Source organism: Entelurus aequoreus, linkage group LG16 (genome assembly GCF_033978785.1).
Source record: "Entelurus aequoreus isolate RoL-2023_Sb linkage group LG16, RoL_Eaeq_v1.1, whole genome shotgun sequence".
NCBI lineage: Eukaryota > Metazoa > Chordata > Actinopteri > Syngnathiformes > Syngnathidae > Entelurus > Entelurus aequoreus.
In genome coordinates this window covers 22,821,282-22,838,384 of record NC_084746.1, presented here as the reverse complement: position 1 = coordinate 22,838,384, position 17,103 = coordinate 22,821,282, and the positions used below count along the sequence as shown (strand labels likewise).

Sequence of the window (17,103 nt, the reverse complement as noted above, 5' to 3'; positions counted from 1 at the left end):
AATTGGTTTTACCCTTTAAAATCGTTTTTAATCATATTTATTTTATATTGTTTTTTATATTGGTTTTATATGTATTTATTTTTTGTTTTTATTCAGTCATTGGTGGAGCTAAGGATAATATTTGAATATTGTTTTTAATATTGTTGTGCAGTACTTTGGAAACATTTTGTTGTTTAAATGTGCTATATAAATAAAGTGGATTGGATTGGATAAAAAAAATAATATATATATATATTTTTTTAATGAATTAAGTAACGTTTATGACAACCTTTTTCCAAAACACAATATAGAATGTGAGATACAACAGGATAATACATACATTTATCATTTGTTTTCAAAAAAGGTTACAAAAAAGTGGGACCCCAAAGATTTACTGTGGGACCCCATTTTTATGACTTGATGGGGTCCCTGGGACCCCATTTTGAAAATTCCTAGCGCCAACACTGATGGAGTATTGGTGCGTGCAAAACAGCAGCAGGCGACTGGGGCCTGCGGGCCGGTTCTAATACTAATAAAATATAATCCCGTGGGCCATAGATCATTCATTCGTGGGCCGGGTCTGGCCCGCGGGCCTTGACTTTGACACATATGCTTTACAACAACACATTTCCTCCACTGCAGATAACACATAACCGACTGAATGTTAACCAAATGAAAGTCATGTTTATTTTTGAAACATGCCCACTGTACGCTTTACCGTAATGCCTGATGTAAAGAGGTATTGACAAATCTGAGTTAGTCTTGTTACAGAGTGTTGAATGGTTTGTAGCACGACACATTTTTTTAGAAATGTTCCAACAATCTATAGTTTACACAGCGAGCACTGTAGAAAGTAATTGTACAACTAATCGCAAACGTTTTTTTACGCGGTCATTTTGTCTATTACGGCGAATGGTCCCAACCTCTTGCCTATGAATTAGTGTTGCTGAGATTCCTTGCTGGATTCCTTGGTATGTTGAGCGGAAAGAACTGGTCCCAGATCAGCACAGCTGACGGCACTGACGTAAGCGTCGACGTTGAACAAGCCCGCTGAAATTCAAAGTTGCAGGAGGAGCCTCGACAGTCGACACAACAAGCGCGACCTTGTCCGCGTTCAGTCATTTCGTGTCGGTACTCAACTTTCATATCGACTTTTCAGGTAAGACGTTTACATGTACAACCTTAACACTTTCCGTTGATATTTTGTTCTTGAAGGTTACGAGGAGGAAGTAGCATTTATAGCTAAGCGAGGCTGTCGTTCACCGTCTAAATTGCTGGGTTAGCTTGTAGTTAGCATGCTAACTACATAACTACGACGTCACTGAGCAATCATTTAGCGTCAAACTATCAACTGCCAGCCCAATAAACCAACTTAACTACCGAATAGCTGAATGCCATTAATGATCAAAAAGATTCAAATGGGGCGTTGTCGAGTTTAATTTGTCTAGTTGACGCATAGTTGTATTTGAAGTGAAACACATGATTATGTTCATCGTTTGTTGATACACATGTCGAAGAGCAGTTGTGTGATTCCACGCAGTGCTGTCTTATTCCAGGTGGGCGGATCGTTTCAAATGTCGATGCCAATGATAATTGATGTATTTTTTTCCCTTAATTTTAACCAGGTTAACAACTCGTTAAGAAAAAAAACCTTTCAAGAGAGACCTGACCAAGTGGCAGAAACAGAGTTTAACATGTTGCAAAGAGAATTACAGATTGGGAACAGTCAACATTTGCACATATAAAACAGTGCATCATGCACGCCATGACCTTTCTCCTAATATCACAATATCGCTATAGCAATATTCGTATCGTGGAATGCGATCGATGTTTTTCTTATTCTCTTCTATGCTTATTTGAATTCGAGCCAGTACAGTAGTAGCAGTGTTGCCAACGCCTCAGTAAGGAATGTATTGGCTGTCATTAAAACGTGGCTCGAATATGTCATAACCTCATTTGCATAATTGATTGTAATGTACGCTGTAGGCATAGGCGTCGATCTACATTTCTGTCAGTGGGTGCTCGGTGTGTGTGTGTATAAAACTTTTTTTTTTTTAAAGACGTACAGCAAAGTTAATATCCCATATGATTTATGGCTTTATTATTTTGTAAAACGGACCAAACTCGCCACAAAATTAACTACAACAAGAAAGTGCATGTGCCTCACAATACGAAGGTCCTGAGTAGTCCTGTGTTCAATCCCGGGCTTGGGATCTTTCTGTGTGGAAATTGCATGTTCTCCCCGTGACTGCGTGGGTTCCCTCCGGGTACTCCGGCTTCCTCCCACCTCCAAAGACATGCACCTGGGGATAGGTTGATTGGCAACACTAAATTGGCCCTAGTGTGTGAATGGGAGTGTGAATGTTGTCTATCTGTGTGTGCCCTGTGATGAGCTGGCGACTTGTCCAGGGTGTACCCCGCCTTCTGCCCGAATGCAGCTGAGATAGGCTCCAGCAACCCCGAACAAGACAAGCGGTAGAAAATGGATGGATGGATTGTAATGTACGCTGTAGGCATAGGCGCCGATCTACATTTCTGCCAGTGGGTGCTCGGTGTGTGTGTATAAATGTTTTATTTTTTTAAAAAAGACGTTCAGCAAAGTTAATATCCCATATGATTTGGGGCTTTATTATTTTGTAAAACGGACCAAACTCGCCACAAAATTAACTACAACAAGAAAGTGCATGTGCCTCACAATACGAAGGTCCTAAGTAGTCCTGTGTTCAATACCTGACTGTGTTCAATGACTTGGTGGGATCTTTCTGTGTGGAGATTGCATGTTCTCCCCGTGACTGCGCGGGTTCCCTCCGGGTACTCCGGCTTCCTCCCACCTCCAAAGACATGCACCTAAGGGATAGGTTAAAGTACCAATGATTGTCACACACACATTAGGTGTGGTGAAAATTTTCCTCTGCATTTGACCCATCCCCTTGATCACCCCCTGGGAGGTGAGGGGAGCAGTGGGCAGCAGCGGTGCCACGCCCGGCCATCATTTTTGGTGATTTAACCCCCAATTCCAACCCTTGATGCTGAGGGCCAAGCAGGGAGGTAATGGGTCCCATTTTTATAGTCTTTGGTATGACTCGGCCGGGGTTTGAACTCACAACCTACCGATCTCAGGGCGGACACTCTAACCACTAGGCCACTGAGTAGTGATTGGCAACACTAAATTGGCCCTAGTGTGTGAATGTGAATGTTGTCTGTCTATCTGTGTTGGCCCTGTGATGAGCTGGCGACTTGTGCAGGGTGTACCCCGCCTTCTGCCCGAATGCAGCTGATAGGTTCCAGCAACCCCCGACCCAGAAAGGGACAAGCGGTAGAAAATGGATGCATGGATGGAAGATTGATTTTTCCAAAATTATTTTAAAGATTGAAAGTTGTTAATAAATCAGCAACCTCAGACTACACTTGCGTGCCTGCAAAATGTGCCTGGTTTGACAAGCTAAAACAAATGTAACAGTCTCAAAAGAAAGCAAAATTAACACGTCACCCCCAAAAACATGCACCTGGGGATAGGTTGATTGGCAACACTAAATTGGCCCGAGTGTGTGAATGTTGTCTATTTGTGTTGGCCCTGTGATGAGGTGGCGACTTGTCCAGGGTGTACCCCGCCTTCCGCCCGAATGCAGCTGAGATAGGCTCCAGCACCCCCCGCCACCCCGAAAGGGACAAGCGGTAGAAAATGGATGGATGGATGGATAACACAGTCCGTGAACTGTCAACATAACTCACACAGCTACCGACTCACTCACCAGTCCCGTTACTTTTTTAGGAGGAATGCATTGCTTTTCTGAGCATGCGCGTTTTTTGCTTTGTGGTGAGAAATAATTTGCCATCAATCCCACGTGGGTGCTCGGACCCCGAAGCACCCACTTAGTTTGTTTTATTTAAATTTAATTAAATTTTCTTCTGGATTGTTAAATGGTAGAGCGGGGTCAGCAACCCGCGGCTCTCGAGCTGCATGTGGCTCTTTAGCGCCGCCCTTGTGGCTCCCTGCACCTCTTTCAGAGAAGTGTAAAAATGGAAAAAGATGAAGAAAAAAATATATTTTCTGTAGGAGGACAAACATGACACAAACCTTCCTAATTGTTAGAAATCCCACTGTTTACAAACCCCGTTTCCATATGAGTTGGGAAATTGTGTTGCATGTAAATATAAACGGAATACAATGATTTGCAAATCATTTTCAACCCATATTCAATTGAAGGCACTACAAAGACAAGATATTCGATGTTCAAACTCATAAACTTTATTTATTTTTTTCAAATAATAATTAACTTAGAATTTCATGGCTGCAACACGTGCCAAAGTAGTTGGGAAAGGGCATGTTCACCACTGTGTTACATGGCTTTTCCTTTTAACAACACTCAGTAAACATTTGGGAACTGAGGAGACACATTTTTTAAGCATCTCAGGTGGAATTCTTTCCCATTCTTGCTTGATGTACAGTTTAAGTTGTTCAACAGTCCGGGCGTCTCCGTTGTGGTATTTTAGGCTTCATAATGCGCCACACATTTTCAATGGGAGACAGGTCTGGACTACAGGCAGGCCAGTCTAGTACCCGCACTCTTTTACTCTGAAGCCACATTGATGTAACATGTGGCTTGGCATTGTCTTGCTGAATTAAGCAGGGGCGTCCATGGGAACGTTGCTTGGATGACAACATATGTTGCTCCAAAACCTGTATGTACCTTTCAGTATTAATGGCGCCTTCACACATGTGTAAGTTACCCATGTCTTGGGCACTAATACACCCCCATACCATCACAGATGCTGGCTTTTACACTTTGCGCCTATAACAATCCGGATGGTTCTTTTCCTCTTTGGTCCGGAGGACACGACGTCCACAGTTTCCAAAAACAACTTGAAATGTGGACTCGTCAGACCACAGAACACTTTTCCACTTTGTATCAGTCCATCTTAGATGAGCTCAGGCCCAGCGAAGCTGACGGCGTTTCTGGGTGTTGTTGATAAACGGTTTTCGCCTTGCATAGGAGAGTTTTAACTTGCACTTACAGATGTAGCGACCAACTGTAGTTACTGACAGTGGGTTTCTGAAGTGTTCCTGAGCCCATGTGGTGATATCCTTTACACACTGATGTCGCTTGTTGATGCAGTACAGCCTGAGGGATCGAAGGTCACAGGCTTAGCTGCTTACGTGCAGTGATTTCTCCAGATTCTCTGAACCCTTTGATGATATTACGGACCGTAGATGGTGAAATCCCTAAATTCCTTGCAATAGCTGGTTGAGAAAAGTTTTTCTTAAACTGTTCAACAATTTGCTCACGCATTTGTTGACAAAGTGGTGACCCTCGCCCCATCCTTGTTTGTGAATGACTGAGCATTTCATGGAATCTACTTTTATACCCAATCATGGCACCCACCTGTTCCCAATGTGCCTGTTCACCTGTGGGATGTTCCAAATAAGTGTTTGATGAGCATTCCTCAACTTTATCAGTATTTATTGCCACCTTTCCCAACTTTTTTGTCACGTGTTGCTGGCATCAAATTCTAAAGTTAATAAAAATTTGCAAAAAAAAAAGTTTATCAGTTTGAACATCAAATATGTTGTCTTTGTAGCATATTCAACTGAATATGGGTTGAAAATTATTTGCAAATCATTGTATTCCGTTTATATTTACATCTAACACAATTTCCCAACTCATATGGAAACGGGGTTTGTATATTATACATGCTTCACTGATGAGAGTATTTGGCAAGCACCGTTTTATCCTACTAATTTCAGCAATCCTTGAACTCATCGTAGTTTGTTTACATGTACAACTTTCTCCGATGCTGCCACAGAAAGACGTGTTTTATGCCACTCCTTCTTTGTCTCATTTTGTCCACCAAAAGTTTTATGCTGTGTGTGAATACACAAAGGTGAACTTTGTTGATTTTATTGATTTGCTGGAGTGCTTATCAGGCATATTTGGTCAAGCTAATCTATGCTACTATTCTATTTAGGCTAGCTGTATGTATATATTGCATCATTATGCCTCGTTTGTAGGTATATTTGAGCTCATTGAATTTCCTTTTCTTATGTCCTCTGTGTATTTAATTTATTTTTGCATGTCTCATGACACATTATCTGTATATAATATTGGCTGCATTTCTCATAGTTGTTTGTGTGCCATGTTGTTCCAGACCACAGCAAACATTACCCAGTTTTGAAAAATTTTAATAAATCTACTAGAAGAAGACAGCCTGCCGTTTCCTTAAACTTGGACACACACATCTATACCTTTGGCCATTCTGAGCCAGTTTTTCCGGAAGTTATCTAATCCTGTGAGAAGCCTCCATTTTACTAATGTTTTCCAATGTTGCAAAAATGTGTTGAATAAAAATTAATATACAACATTTCTGTCAACAAAGATTTGCGTCAGGCTATGGTAGTAGGCTAATCTAGACACTTATATCATGTGTTGCCTTTATTTTAACACTTGTATAAGACTTTTAATTTTTTGCGGGTCCAGACAGAATTTTTGTTTGTATTTTTGGTCCAATATGGCTCTTTCAACATTTTGGGTTGCCGACTCCTGTGCTATCAAATCAAAGACAGGAGGTTTGTGAAATGCATTACAAAACCGAATCTATTGACTTACTCATTAACAAATGACTGGGACGTTGCAGTGATTTATTTTAACCTAACAGTGAAGAAACATTTACATTTAAATGACATCTCGCTTTGTAAGGAGGGGTATTACAGCCACATTTGCGTATGGGCAAATAATTAGCAGTTTGGGCTTGGAGTGGTGAGAGTCATCGTGCTACTTGCTCAGAACCAGCTGCAGTTAGGCTTTGGAACACTGCTGGGCCCTCTTGGCAGCACCCACCACTGCTCGTTGAGGACAGTAACTGAAGCCTGCTTTCACCTGACCCCTGATTTTCACAGGATGTGGAATGCCAGCGAAACGTAGCCGGCAATCTCCATCGCCATTCTGTTGCGGTTCTGCTGTGCAGCAAAATAGGGTGCAGTTTTATGAAAAACCTCGCTAATCCGTGCTTAATCGTGTGATAAAGTAAACACTAAAGCAAACGCAGCGCAACGTAGCAAGCTTTGCCGTCCAGCAATACCCACAGGCGGGCGTGCCTGTGACGGCATTGACTTGACTTGCAGAACGACAGCCTATTTTTTTTGTAGCAACCCAGTGCAGCTGGCATAGGCTCCGGCTCCCCGCGACACTAAGAGGGACAAGGGGTAACAAATCGATGGATGGGAAGCAACAACACAGCAGTAATATCATCCCTGGCAAGCTTTGTACACATACATACCATTTTCATTTCATTCAACTCCTACAAACCACTGCCCTGCTTACCCCAGGATATGCCTGTGTATGCTTTTTAAATTTTGGATCTCCAGAATCCGTATGTCCTTATTCATTTGTCTCAACAAGGTAAAATTACTTCTAAAAACCTTTGACAAGTTGACTTCATGTCCATCTCTGCCATTTAGGAAGTTTCAAAATATTGAAGACAGACTATTTTATTTTGAAAGTAAACCGGACAATTTATTTTGTGTTTGTGCATGACTTCCTGTCCAACACAAGCAGATTTTAGGTAAATTGAAACGCCGATTTGCAGTGACCGACAAAAAAATAGAAGCACTGCGTACATTTAGTGCAGGGATGCGGAATGTCATCGCAATTGGGAAAAATCAGCACTTGTTCAATATTTATTGAAGTGCAATTTTTGCTAACTACCACAGTAATGAAAAATATGTTTATTACATTTGTATTATTTTAATGACTTAAGTAGGGCTGCAACTAACGATTAATTTGATAATCGATTAATCTGTCGATTATTAATCGATTAATAATCGGATAAAAGAGACAAGCTACATTTCTATCCTTTCCAGTATTTTATTGGGAAAAAAACCAGCATACTGGCACCATACTTATTTTGATTATTGTTTCTCAGCTGTTTGTACATGTTGCAGTTTATAAATAAAGGTTTATTTAAAAAAAAAAAAAATTTTTTTTTTTTTTTTTTAAAAAGCCTCTGCGCATAGCATAGATCCAACGAATCGATGACTAAATTAATCGGCAACTATTTTTATAATCGATTTTAATCGATTTAATCGATTAGTTGTTGCAGCCCTAGACTTAAGTGTTTAATTTGGCCAGAGTTAGGCAAATTTAAACTGTTGTATACAATTGTGTGGTTTTGACTATACAGTATATACATGTAATAACATTATGCAGCATGACATGGGCATTAAATTTAAGTTGCATTGAAAACTATTGAATTAGATTTTTGATTTCTGCAAAAAACCTGTTACTATACAATAATAAACTTTAATCAATCTATCTCTATCATGCAAATAAGACCAACACACAAGAACATTGCTGGCCGGTGGGAAACACTAATCGGTATCAGCATACTGGCCCTGTTACTTGATATCGGGTCAATATGCTACTGCTTATTGAATGTTTGCAAGCTTTGAACACAAAACTAAATTGTATATTTGATTATATTGTATATAAATGACATACTGTATTCTCTTTGCAGCTTAGTATGGAAGCTGGTCAAGAAATTAGCGATGGTGGCTTCAGTTTGAAGAGGCAAAGAACACCTCTACTAGACAATCTATTCTACCCATCAGGTTTGTGGTTGATGCAACATATTTTCTCATGTCTTTATTAGTCACGTTTGATTGGAGACCACATAATTTTTTGGAACCTTGTAGAAGTCAATGATAGTCAGAAGCGTCCACGTTTGGAGGTAATGGGCCGAGAAAACCGTAGCCCGAGAGCCTCTTCGTCTGGACGTGGAGCTGAGGTGATGATAAAGCCCGATACGCCCATTGTGCCATCCGTGCGGTCACGAGTCCAGCAGCTGGCCGAGAGACGAGATGGTAAGAAAGGCCTCCCAACAGTCTTTTCTGTTTTAAAGTCAAACATTGTACTGTATGATCCAGTTTAGGAATCCTTTCTGGATTACAAAAAGTGTTTACAAAGAAGAAGAATCCTGATGAACATTTTCAACCTTTTTGAAAATGGTATATAATTAAAATGTTTTCATCATGTGAATCACTATCCATCAATCCATCTTTTTCCGCTTATCCGAAGTTGGGTCGCAGGGCAACAGCCTAACCAGAGAAGCCCAGACTTCTCTTTTCCCGGCTACTTCGTCCAGCTCTTTCCAGGGGATTCCAAAGCGTTCCCAGGCCAGCTGGGAAACAGTCTGTCCAACTTGTCCTGGGTCTTCCCTGTGGCCTTCTACCGGTTGGGCCTGCCCTAAACACCTCCACAGGGAGGCGTCCTTACAAAATGCCCGAACCACCTCATCGGCTCCTCTCAATGTGGAGGAGCAGCTGCTTTACTCTGAGCTCCTCCTGAATGACAAACCTTCTCATCCTATCTGAAGGAGAGCCCCGCCACTTGATGGAGGAAACTCATTTCGGCCGCTTGTACCCATGATCTTGTCCTTTCGCTCATAACCCAAAGTTCATGACCATAGGTGAGGAAAGAAACATAGATTGACCAGTAAATTGAGAGGTTTGCCTTTCGGCTCAGCTCCGTTTTCACTACGACGGACCGATGCAGGGTCCGCATCCCTGTAGACGTCGCATCGATACGCCTGTCAATCTCACGATTCACCCTTCCCTCACTCGTTAAGAAGAACCCAAGATATTTGAACTCCTCCACCTCGAGCTGGATCTCGTCCCCAACCCGGAGACGGGACTCCACCCTTTTCCATGTGAGAACATATTAATTATTAAATGTAATGCTTAAAAAATATATAATGATTAAAGATGTATCAATAATTGATTTATAATCAAATTGGGCACCTCATGATTTGATAATGATTCAGGCACTACAAAGATTCCCACCTCTACGATAAATCTATTTTGTAGTTTGATACGAACATCAAGAACGTGAACCACAAGCTGTGACTTTGCTCAATTTCTTTATAACATTTGACCTAAGAATCTGCATCACAAACAATTTGATATTTTATTGCAGGATTCTTGCTGCACTGTTGTTAGCTTGATATCCTTGTCCTCCAGCAAGCCTCACAAGCCGGGGCGAGTTTACCCTGTTCCAACCGCTGATGGCTGAGACAAACGTGCTGTCAGATATGGTTTCAATCTCAGCAACAACAAAAAAACAAGTATCTGGTGATATCGGCTTCCACCTAAAATCTTCTACATGAGCTCCGATACAAGCAGTCCTGGAGCGCTTAAAAAAGCTTGTGTGCTTATTGTAGAATAAGGTTGGTCTTTTCTTGTATTTTAGTCAAGTCATTTACAAAAGGTAAACATGGTAGGCAATAGGCTACTAGGAGTTAGCAGCTACATAACAGTTAAGCACAAAATAGCACACAAGACATCCGTAATCAGTGTCCTTAATTGAACATTACTGCAGTTTAATACAGCACATTTGTCAATACAAACAAGTATAAAATAATTATAGTTTCATATTACTTACACATACAAAGTCTCCAAGGCAGAAGCGAATTAGAAAGTATCCATAAGCAAGTTTGCATCATTCAACTTACTGCCTCATGAGCTTAATTTCATGAATTATTGTTGCCAAAAACAGAATTACTGCTTCACTTCAACTTAAAGACAGCATAAGTCCATTGCAGACTGTTAATAGTTAAGGATTTGCCCATTGATCGGCCAACCATCAGTATCGGACAATTTTCTTTAAGTGTGTGAAAGGCATTAATTGGCAAACGTGGATCCCCTCTGGCGAATATTGTTTTATTTTTAGTCCCTCGGCTGACAAGCTAACAGCTAATTTTCCATTCACACTGTAGAGCCGCTCCCCTGAGTTAATAATAACCATCTCTGTTATGGCAAATAAACTGCATTTCTTAATAGCTTATGTACCGTTATCACTGGAGGACGAGCCTAAAAATGTTAAACACGGAGCGCAAGCAGAGGCAGCCATGGTAATAGCTAAGCTACCTAGAAACAATAGAAGAAGTAAGTGCTTCATAAAGTTTTGTAAGTGTAGATTGAACCGCGTTATAGCAGAAAGTAACACAGGGGTACTATCAGTATATGATTGTTACTACAGTGATTTGATATTTTCTCAGTAATAGTTTTTGATTTTGTTTAGTTATTGTGTGCTTACATTTGCTCCACTGAATGCGAGCAGAAGTATGTGTGTTATAAAATATATTTTAATGTGTGTTTAGAAAATGTATTATAAATAGTATTGTGTGTTTTATAACATGTATTTTTGTTACAAAAAATTCAGTGTCGAAAAATGTGCTGCTTCAAAAAGCAAGACTCACTTCTGGTAAATTAAGAACGAAGCAATCGATCCTGTTTTAGAACCAGCCAATGAGGTGTCAAGTTTGAAGTCACGTGACATGGGTCTCCTAAACAGCATAAAAAAGCAGTTAACTGGGCTTTGTTTGTTACAACAATTGTATGTAATAAAGGAGTGTAAGGAATTTGTTAAAATAATGTGTTGATATTGTTGCACTGTCAACAAAAATCACCATAAATAAATGTAAACTTTTACAGAAATGCATCTGTTGGGTATTGGTATCTGCCAATTTCACTTACGGATTATCGGTTTTGGAGTCAGCAGCATAAATCACTGATTGGAACATCCCTATTGATAATAAAAAAAAAAGTTAATGTTTTTCATACCTACCATTGTTCCCTGACTAATTTAACTTGATGGAAACTTTTCTAACATTCCACACTACAAAATAAAAGTATGTACTATGATTTGTGCTGGTATCGTATCTAATTAATTTCGGTATCGGCCAATATTCTAGGTTCCGTTATTGGTATCGTATTGGCAGTGAAAAAGTTGTATCGGGACAGCCCCACTTATTACAATAAATGGGGCTATCAAAATTAACGCTTTAATGCGGGTGAATCCATCATTGTTAATCTGATTTAAAAATAATCACAATGACTCCAAATCTCTGAAAGGTTTGAAGCAATGCATCTCTGTCAGTTTGCCAAGCAGCGTTTAGTGCAGTGGTTCTTAACCTGGGTTCGGTGAGTCGGTCTCAGAGGTTCGGCAGAGCCTCCGCCGACACAGCCGACTCATCGTGTAAACACATACTTCTCCCTGTCGGCGTATTATGTATACCCCCAAACAATGTTCCCTCTAATTTTCCATATGTGTGAGCCAACGCAAAAACTCCTTGAGCATTCGGTGGAGCACATGTGAGCGACATCAGACCTGCAGCACACCTGTCCCAAACCTGACTAAATCCATCCATCCATTTTCTACCGCTTTTTCCCTTCGGGGGCGCTGGAGCCTATCTCAGCTACAATCGGGCGGAAGGCGGGGTACACCCTGGACAAGTCGCCACCTCATCGCAGGGCCAAAACAGATAGACAGACAACATTCACACTCACATTCACACGCTAGGGCTGACTAAATAACAAGTTAAATGTTTTATTATTATAATCAAATGAAAGCAGTCATTTCCATGAGATTATTTTCTAATATAAGTGTTTTGGCCCACTTACAATGACTATAACATATTGTTTTTCATGAGCTGTGTACTAGTATTATATGTCTGGGTGGGGGGGGTCCTACTTTGGAAATAATGTGTACCCCTTTCAGTAACGCATTTGGTTCCCACCAAAACATTCACATGTTGCACAATGAGATGTAAACATGGGATCATGTGTACATTCCTGTAACTTTCTGTTTGTAAAATATATCTTTATTAGTATTTCTTTAATGTAATAACATAATTTTATGATTACGGTTCGGGTTCGGTGAATGCGGATATGAAACTGGTGGGGTTCAGTACCTCCAACAAGGTTAAGAACCACTGGTTTGTGTCAAGCATGTATACATTTTTTCCACAAGTGTGAAGAAATATACTCCAGCTCCAGCGACCCCAAGATGAATAATCGGTAGAAAATAGATGGATGGATGGATGGATAATAATTGTTCTCATTTTGTCTTGATATGTTATCACTTTGGCTTAGTGTTGATTAAAGCTTACACTCGCTCTACTGAATGCTAGCAGAAGTATGTGTGTTATAAAATATATTTTAATTTGTGTGTTTAGAAAATGTATTATAAATAATATTTTGTGTTTTATAACATGTATTTTTGTTATTATAGTTGTGACTCCTCTGACCCAGCGGTGTCTGTCAGACCCTGGTGATGACATCAAAATCCGTCACGATCATCTTCTCAGTGAGTATGCAAATCAACATCCAAGTGCTTGTCTCGGTGCTTCAGAAACATATACTCTTAAGTAATATTTGAACATCTTCGCAATGCCTCCATTTTTTGATTTCACATTTCCGGGACCTATGCATATCCCCAATACACAAAAACTGATACCAATAGGTAAGAAAAGTCAGTTTTGCGTAATAAATCAACAATACATTTAGTTATAAACTGAAAAAAAAAGCGATACAATTATACAGGATTGAAGGTTGGCTCTAATGTCGCTAGCTTAATGCTAACTTACAACAGACCAGCTCATTGACAGGCTAAAGAAAATTAGCAGAGCGAACTTCTGCGATCTTTCACAAACATTTATTCAATGAAATTTTTACGTAACAAAATTGACAAAAAAAGGAAGTGTGTTTCTACTTAGGTATATATTCACAAAACTCTGTAGAAACAAATACTGACCGCTAACTATATACTCTTCAATGAGTCTCCTGTTCGTACAGCACACACGCCAGCTGTGTGTACGTGCTGACTAACTACGGAAGCCTGTTGCTCAAACTCTTTATTTTAAAACAAATAGCGTAGTCGATGTTTTGTGGAACATGATTTCAGGAGATGGAAGCACACATCCCTTTGGAGGGAGACGTGTTACTTACTACGTGGCAAAATCTTTAAAAAATAAATATATAAAATGTACTTGCGGCGGCCTTAAATGTATTTGCGGCGGGCTGCCACAAGTAGATGAAATGGGAAATACTGAACATAGAACAAGGAACACAGATGTACCAGAGGAAAGGGGAATTGTATATTAGTTCAAATGAGCTTTAGAGGGTACCAATGATGACTATTATCTACATTTAATTGCTTGTATTCCGTCACGTGACTCTCCCCGGAAGTGAAAAACAGTGGTTGTCAACTGATCTGAGACAGGGTTTCCGCAGGGCGTTAAAAAGCATCAGGGCCAACACAGACAGACAACATTCATGGAATGTTTGATTGCTAAAAGGGGAACAGCATACTATTAAGATGCTGCTATGTAATGAAAAAAGTTATGATTGCCGGTAATAGGTTTAAAAGTACAAAATGAGCTAAAATGCTCGCATAAAACGTTAGCATGCTAGCAGAGGAACTGCTATCATACTTCTAAGATGGTGCCAAGTAACAACATCTATGATTATGAGGTTAAAAAGTAAAACATTAAATACAATGTTAACAATTAAACATGGGCCTGTCGATGTTGGCAGGTTAACGGGTAAAGCTAGCATACTTCTATGTTGGCTTCAAGTAACGAAATTCCACCAGGAAGGCCAGATGTTCCCAAATACGACCCTTAAACCACAGAAAAGGATTTTCAAACCCCTACTTCTTCTTCTCCTCTTTGACTGAATTTGTTTACTGGCTAAGCGTGTTACACCACGACTACTGAACTTCCACTAAACAGTCCAGAAACTCTTCATGTTTTCGGATGTTTTTTTGTTTAGGTGAGGAAGACTTCCATCAGCGTATGGAGCGTTTTAAAGGACCGTTCTCTGAGGCCGGCCCAGACGCCACACCTAGCCCATCCAAGCCTCCGTCACGTAACCTCTCCGAATTTGTGTCTGGTATTCAACAGAAGCTGCAGGGTGATGCAACACCCAGCTCTAAGCAGGCTTCTCGCATTCGCAAGGTTGGTTTGGTGGCTCTGTAACCTAATGCACATGTCATCGTTGGCTTGTTTTCTGTCCGGTATTGACCCCTTCTTGCAAGGTTTTATAAGGCTGTGAATATATCCTGAAATAGATATTTTTCAGTGTCTTCTTATTGTTTGATGTGTGACTTCTCAGGAGCGGGAGCAGGAAATGAACCAGTTGCACTTGCAACCAATTAAGGCAAATGCCTGGCTGAAGAGGAGCAGCTCTGATCCCTTATTATGTCAGGTGGGTTTTTCTTTTTTATTTGATGAAAATACTGTTATTCCTTCATAAGTCCTGTACTTGTGAAACTTTATGAAATCTCATTCAACCGCTTTATCACACAATAGAAATCATGAAAGTTAAAGTTAATCAAGTATTTACTTACTTTGAACACTAAATAAAATGGTGGATACATCACAATGAAGACCTGTTTTTATATATATATTTTCTCTAATTATTGTTCATTGTTATAAAGGTTTGAGGATATATGGGTCTTCATTACAAAAAATTCAGTGTCGAAAAATGTGCTGCTTCAAAAAGCAAGACTCACTTCTGGTAAATTAAGAATGAAGCAATTGATCCTGTTTTAGAACCAGCCAATGAGGTGTCAAGTTTGAAGTCACGTGACATGGGTCTCGTAAACAGCATAAAAAAGCAGTTAACTGGGCCACCTTGGCATAATACAAAATAATTAGCATTTCAATGCGGCTGGCTGGATATTTTCAAACTACAGAAATTATTCCAATGGTTAGAATCTGCACTTTTGAGTGAAATACAAAGCTCTGGTCGGGGCTTGTTTATAGAGAGCAAAGAAACCTGATAGCGAGTGTCTTGCCCTTGGCGTTTATGTTTCGCCGTGTTAGTTGCATATTTGTTGTTCTAAAAGATGTCACTCAAGGAGGTGGTCTGTAGGAGTGCAACGTTCATGTATTCTCAATATCCAGTGTTTTATTGTTCATAGTTAATATTGTACATCCCACATTCTATATTTTTATGTACATTCTGACTGTCATATAATTCAGTAAAATAACTAAAGTTCATTCAGTTTTTGAGATGGTCTGTTTTAGTTTTTTACTGAAAAGACACTCAGAATGTACATGAAAATACATGTGGGATTTACAACATTAACTATGAACAATAAAACACTGAATATTGAAATGTGAGTGTTGTTCCTCTACTGCAAACCACCTCCTTGATCGACATCTTTTATAATGGAGCAGGAGCAAAAAAGATGCAACAAACACGGCGTAAAATGAAAGCGAAAGGACAAATAGACATCCCCTTCTTTGATATAATATCACGTTCTATAGGACTTTGTTGTAGAATTCTGCATCTGTGACTCTCACTTTAGCGCGATCTCAGTCTTGCTGCTGCCCCCCTCACTCTGTCCCGTGCCTCATCTGCAAGATGCAGGGCTTCCTATGGTAACCGTAGTGTTGTTGATCTATAAACGACCGAACTTTGTGTTGTGAACAACGAGCTTTTGCGCAAACATTTATTCCTCCCTCCATTAATGCATCCAAACATCTATAGCCCATGTCTTCTTTGTTACGTTTACCTGAACATCATTATCCAACACCATCTGCTGGTCACATTGTGTATCACAGTCAGTTTAGCTGCATGAGCTTCATGAGATCCTAGCAGCACTGTGACGTAATCCGCCCTACACTTCTAAATGAAGCGGTTTCTCAGGCTAACAACATTCATGGTGACATCCTCAACGTTCTCGAAACTATGGGAATGGGACCAGCTTTTTCCATACACCATTCATGGTTGTCTTGATTCATTTCATCCCAAGAATCATGTTCTTTATAGCAGCTTGGATGTTGTAGAACTTCCAAAATTCCTTTAGGATCAAGTCCTTCACTTCCATAGCAATTTTCCTACAGAGGCCTTGAAAGAGGCAATGGAACGTAGACCACAGGCTGTATCAGGACAGTGGTGTTAGATGGAACGCAAACCCCCCAAACATTTTTATGTAATTCATTCAAATAGGCAGGGTGACCAGGAGTATTGTCTACCAAAAGCAACAACTTAAAGTCAAAGGTACAACTTCATTGCTGGCACAAAATAGTAGATGAACCACTTCTGAACACAACGGTCAACTATGCCATCTTGTTAGATTTTTGGATGACAGGTAATTGATTCCTGAGCACCCTGGTATTCTCAGCAAGATACACCAGCATGGGCAGGAGCTTGGTGTCACCAGCAGCATTAAGTCAGTCTTTATGGTCCCGTGCTGTATTCTCCCTCTTGGCTATGATGCGAGTATGGTTTGGCATACACTTCCAAATAAGCATGTCTCATCCACATTGAACACTTGTTCA

The 17,103-nt window shown here is 40.1% G+C and overlaps 1 protein-coding gene across 10 annotated transcripts in view; it reads left to right on the top strand.

Moving 5' to 3' along the window:
• Positions 1-944: 944 nt before the first annotated feature.
• anln2 (anillin, actin binding protein 2) overlaps positions 945-17,103 on the top strand; it is a 40,503-nt gene continuing 24,344 nt past the window's right edge. For 4 of the 10 annotated variants that reach the window (XM_062022404.1, XM_062022403.1, XM_062022401.1 and 1 more), the window contains exons 1-6: positions 946-1,138; positions 8,491-8,584; positions 8,669-8,836; positions 13,044-13,118; positions 14,585-14,769; positions 14,927-15,019. In XM_062022404.1, the coding sequence (XP_061878388.1) occupies positions 8,497-8,584; positions 8,669-8,836; positions 13,044-13,118; positions 14,585-14,769; positions 14,927-15,019 (609 nt within the window). In that variant the 5' untranslated portion in view covers positions 946-1,138; positions 8,491-8,496. Of the gene's footprint in view, positions 1,139-8,490; positions 8,585-8,668; positions 8,837-13,043; positions 13,119-14,584; positions 14,770-14,926; positions 15,020-17,103 lie in introns of all 10 variants that reach the window. The other 6 variants (XM_062022400.1, XM_062022399.1, XM_062022406.1 and 3 more) reach the window with 3 other exon arrangements.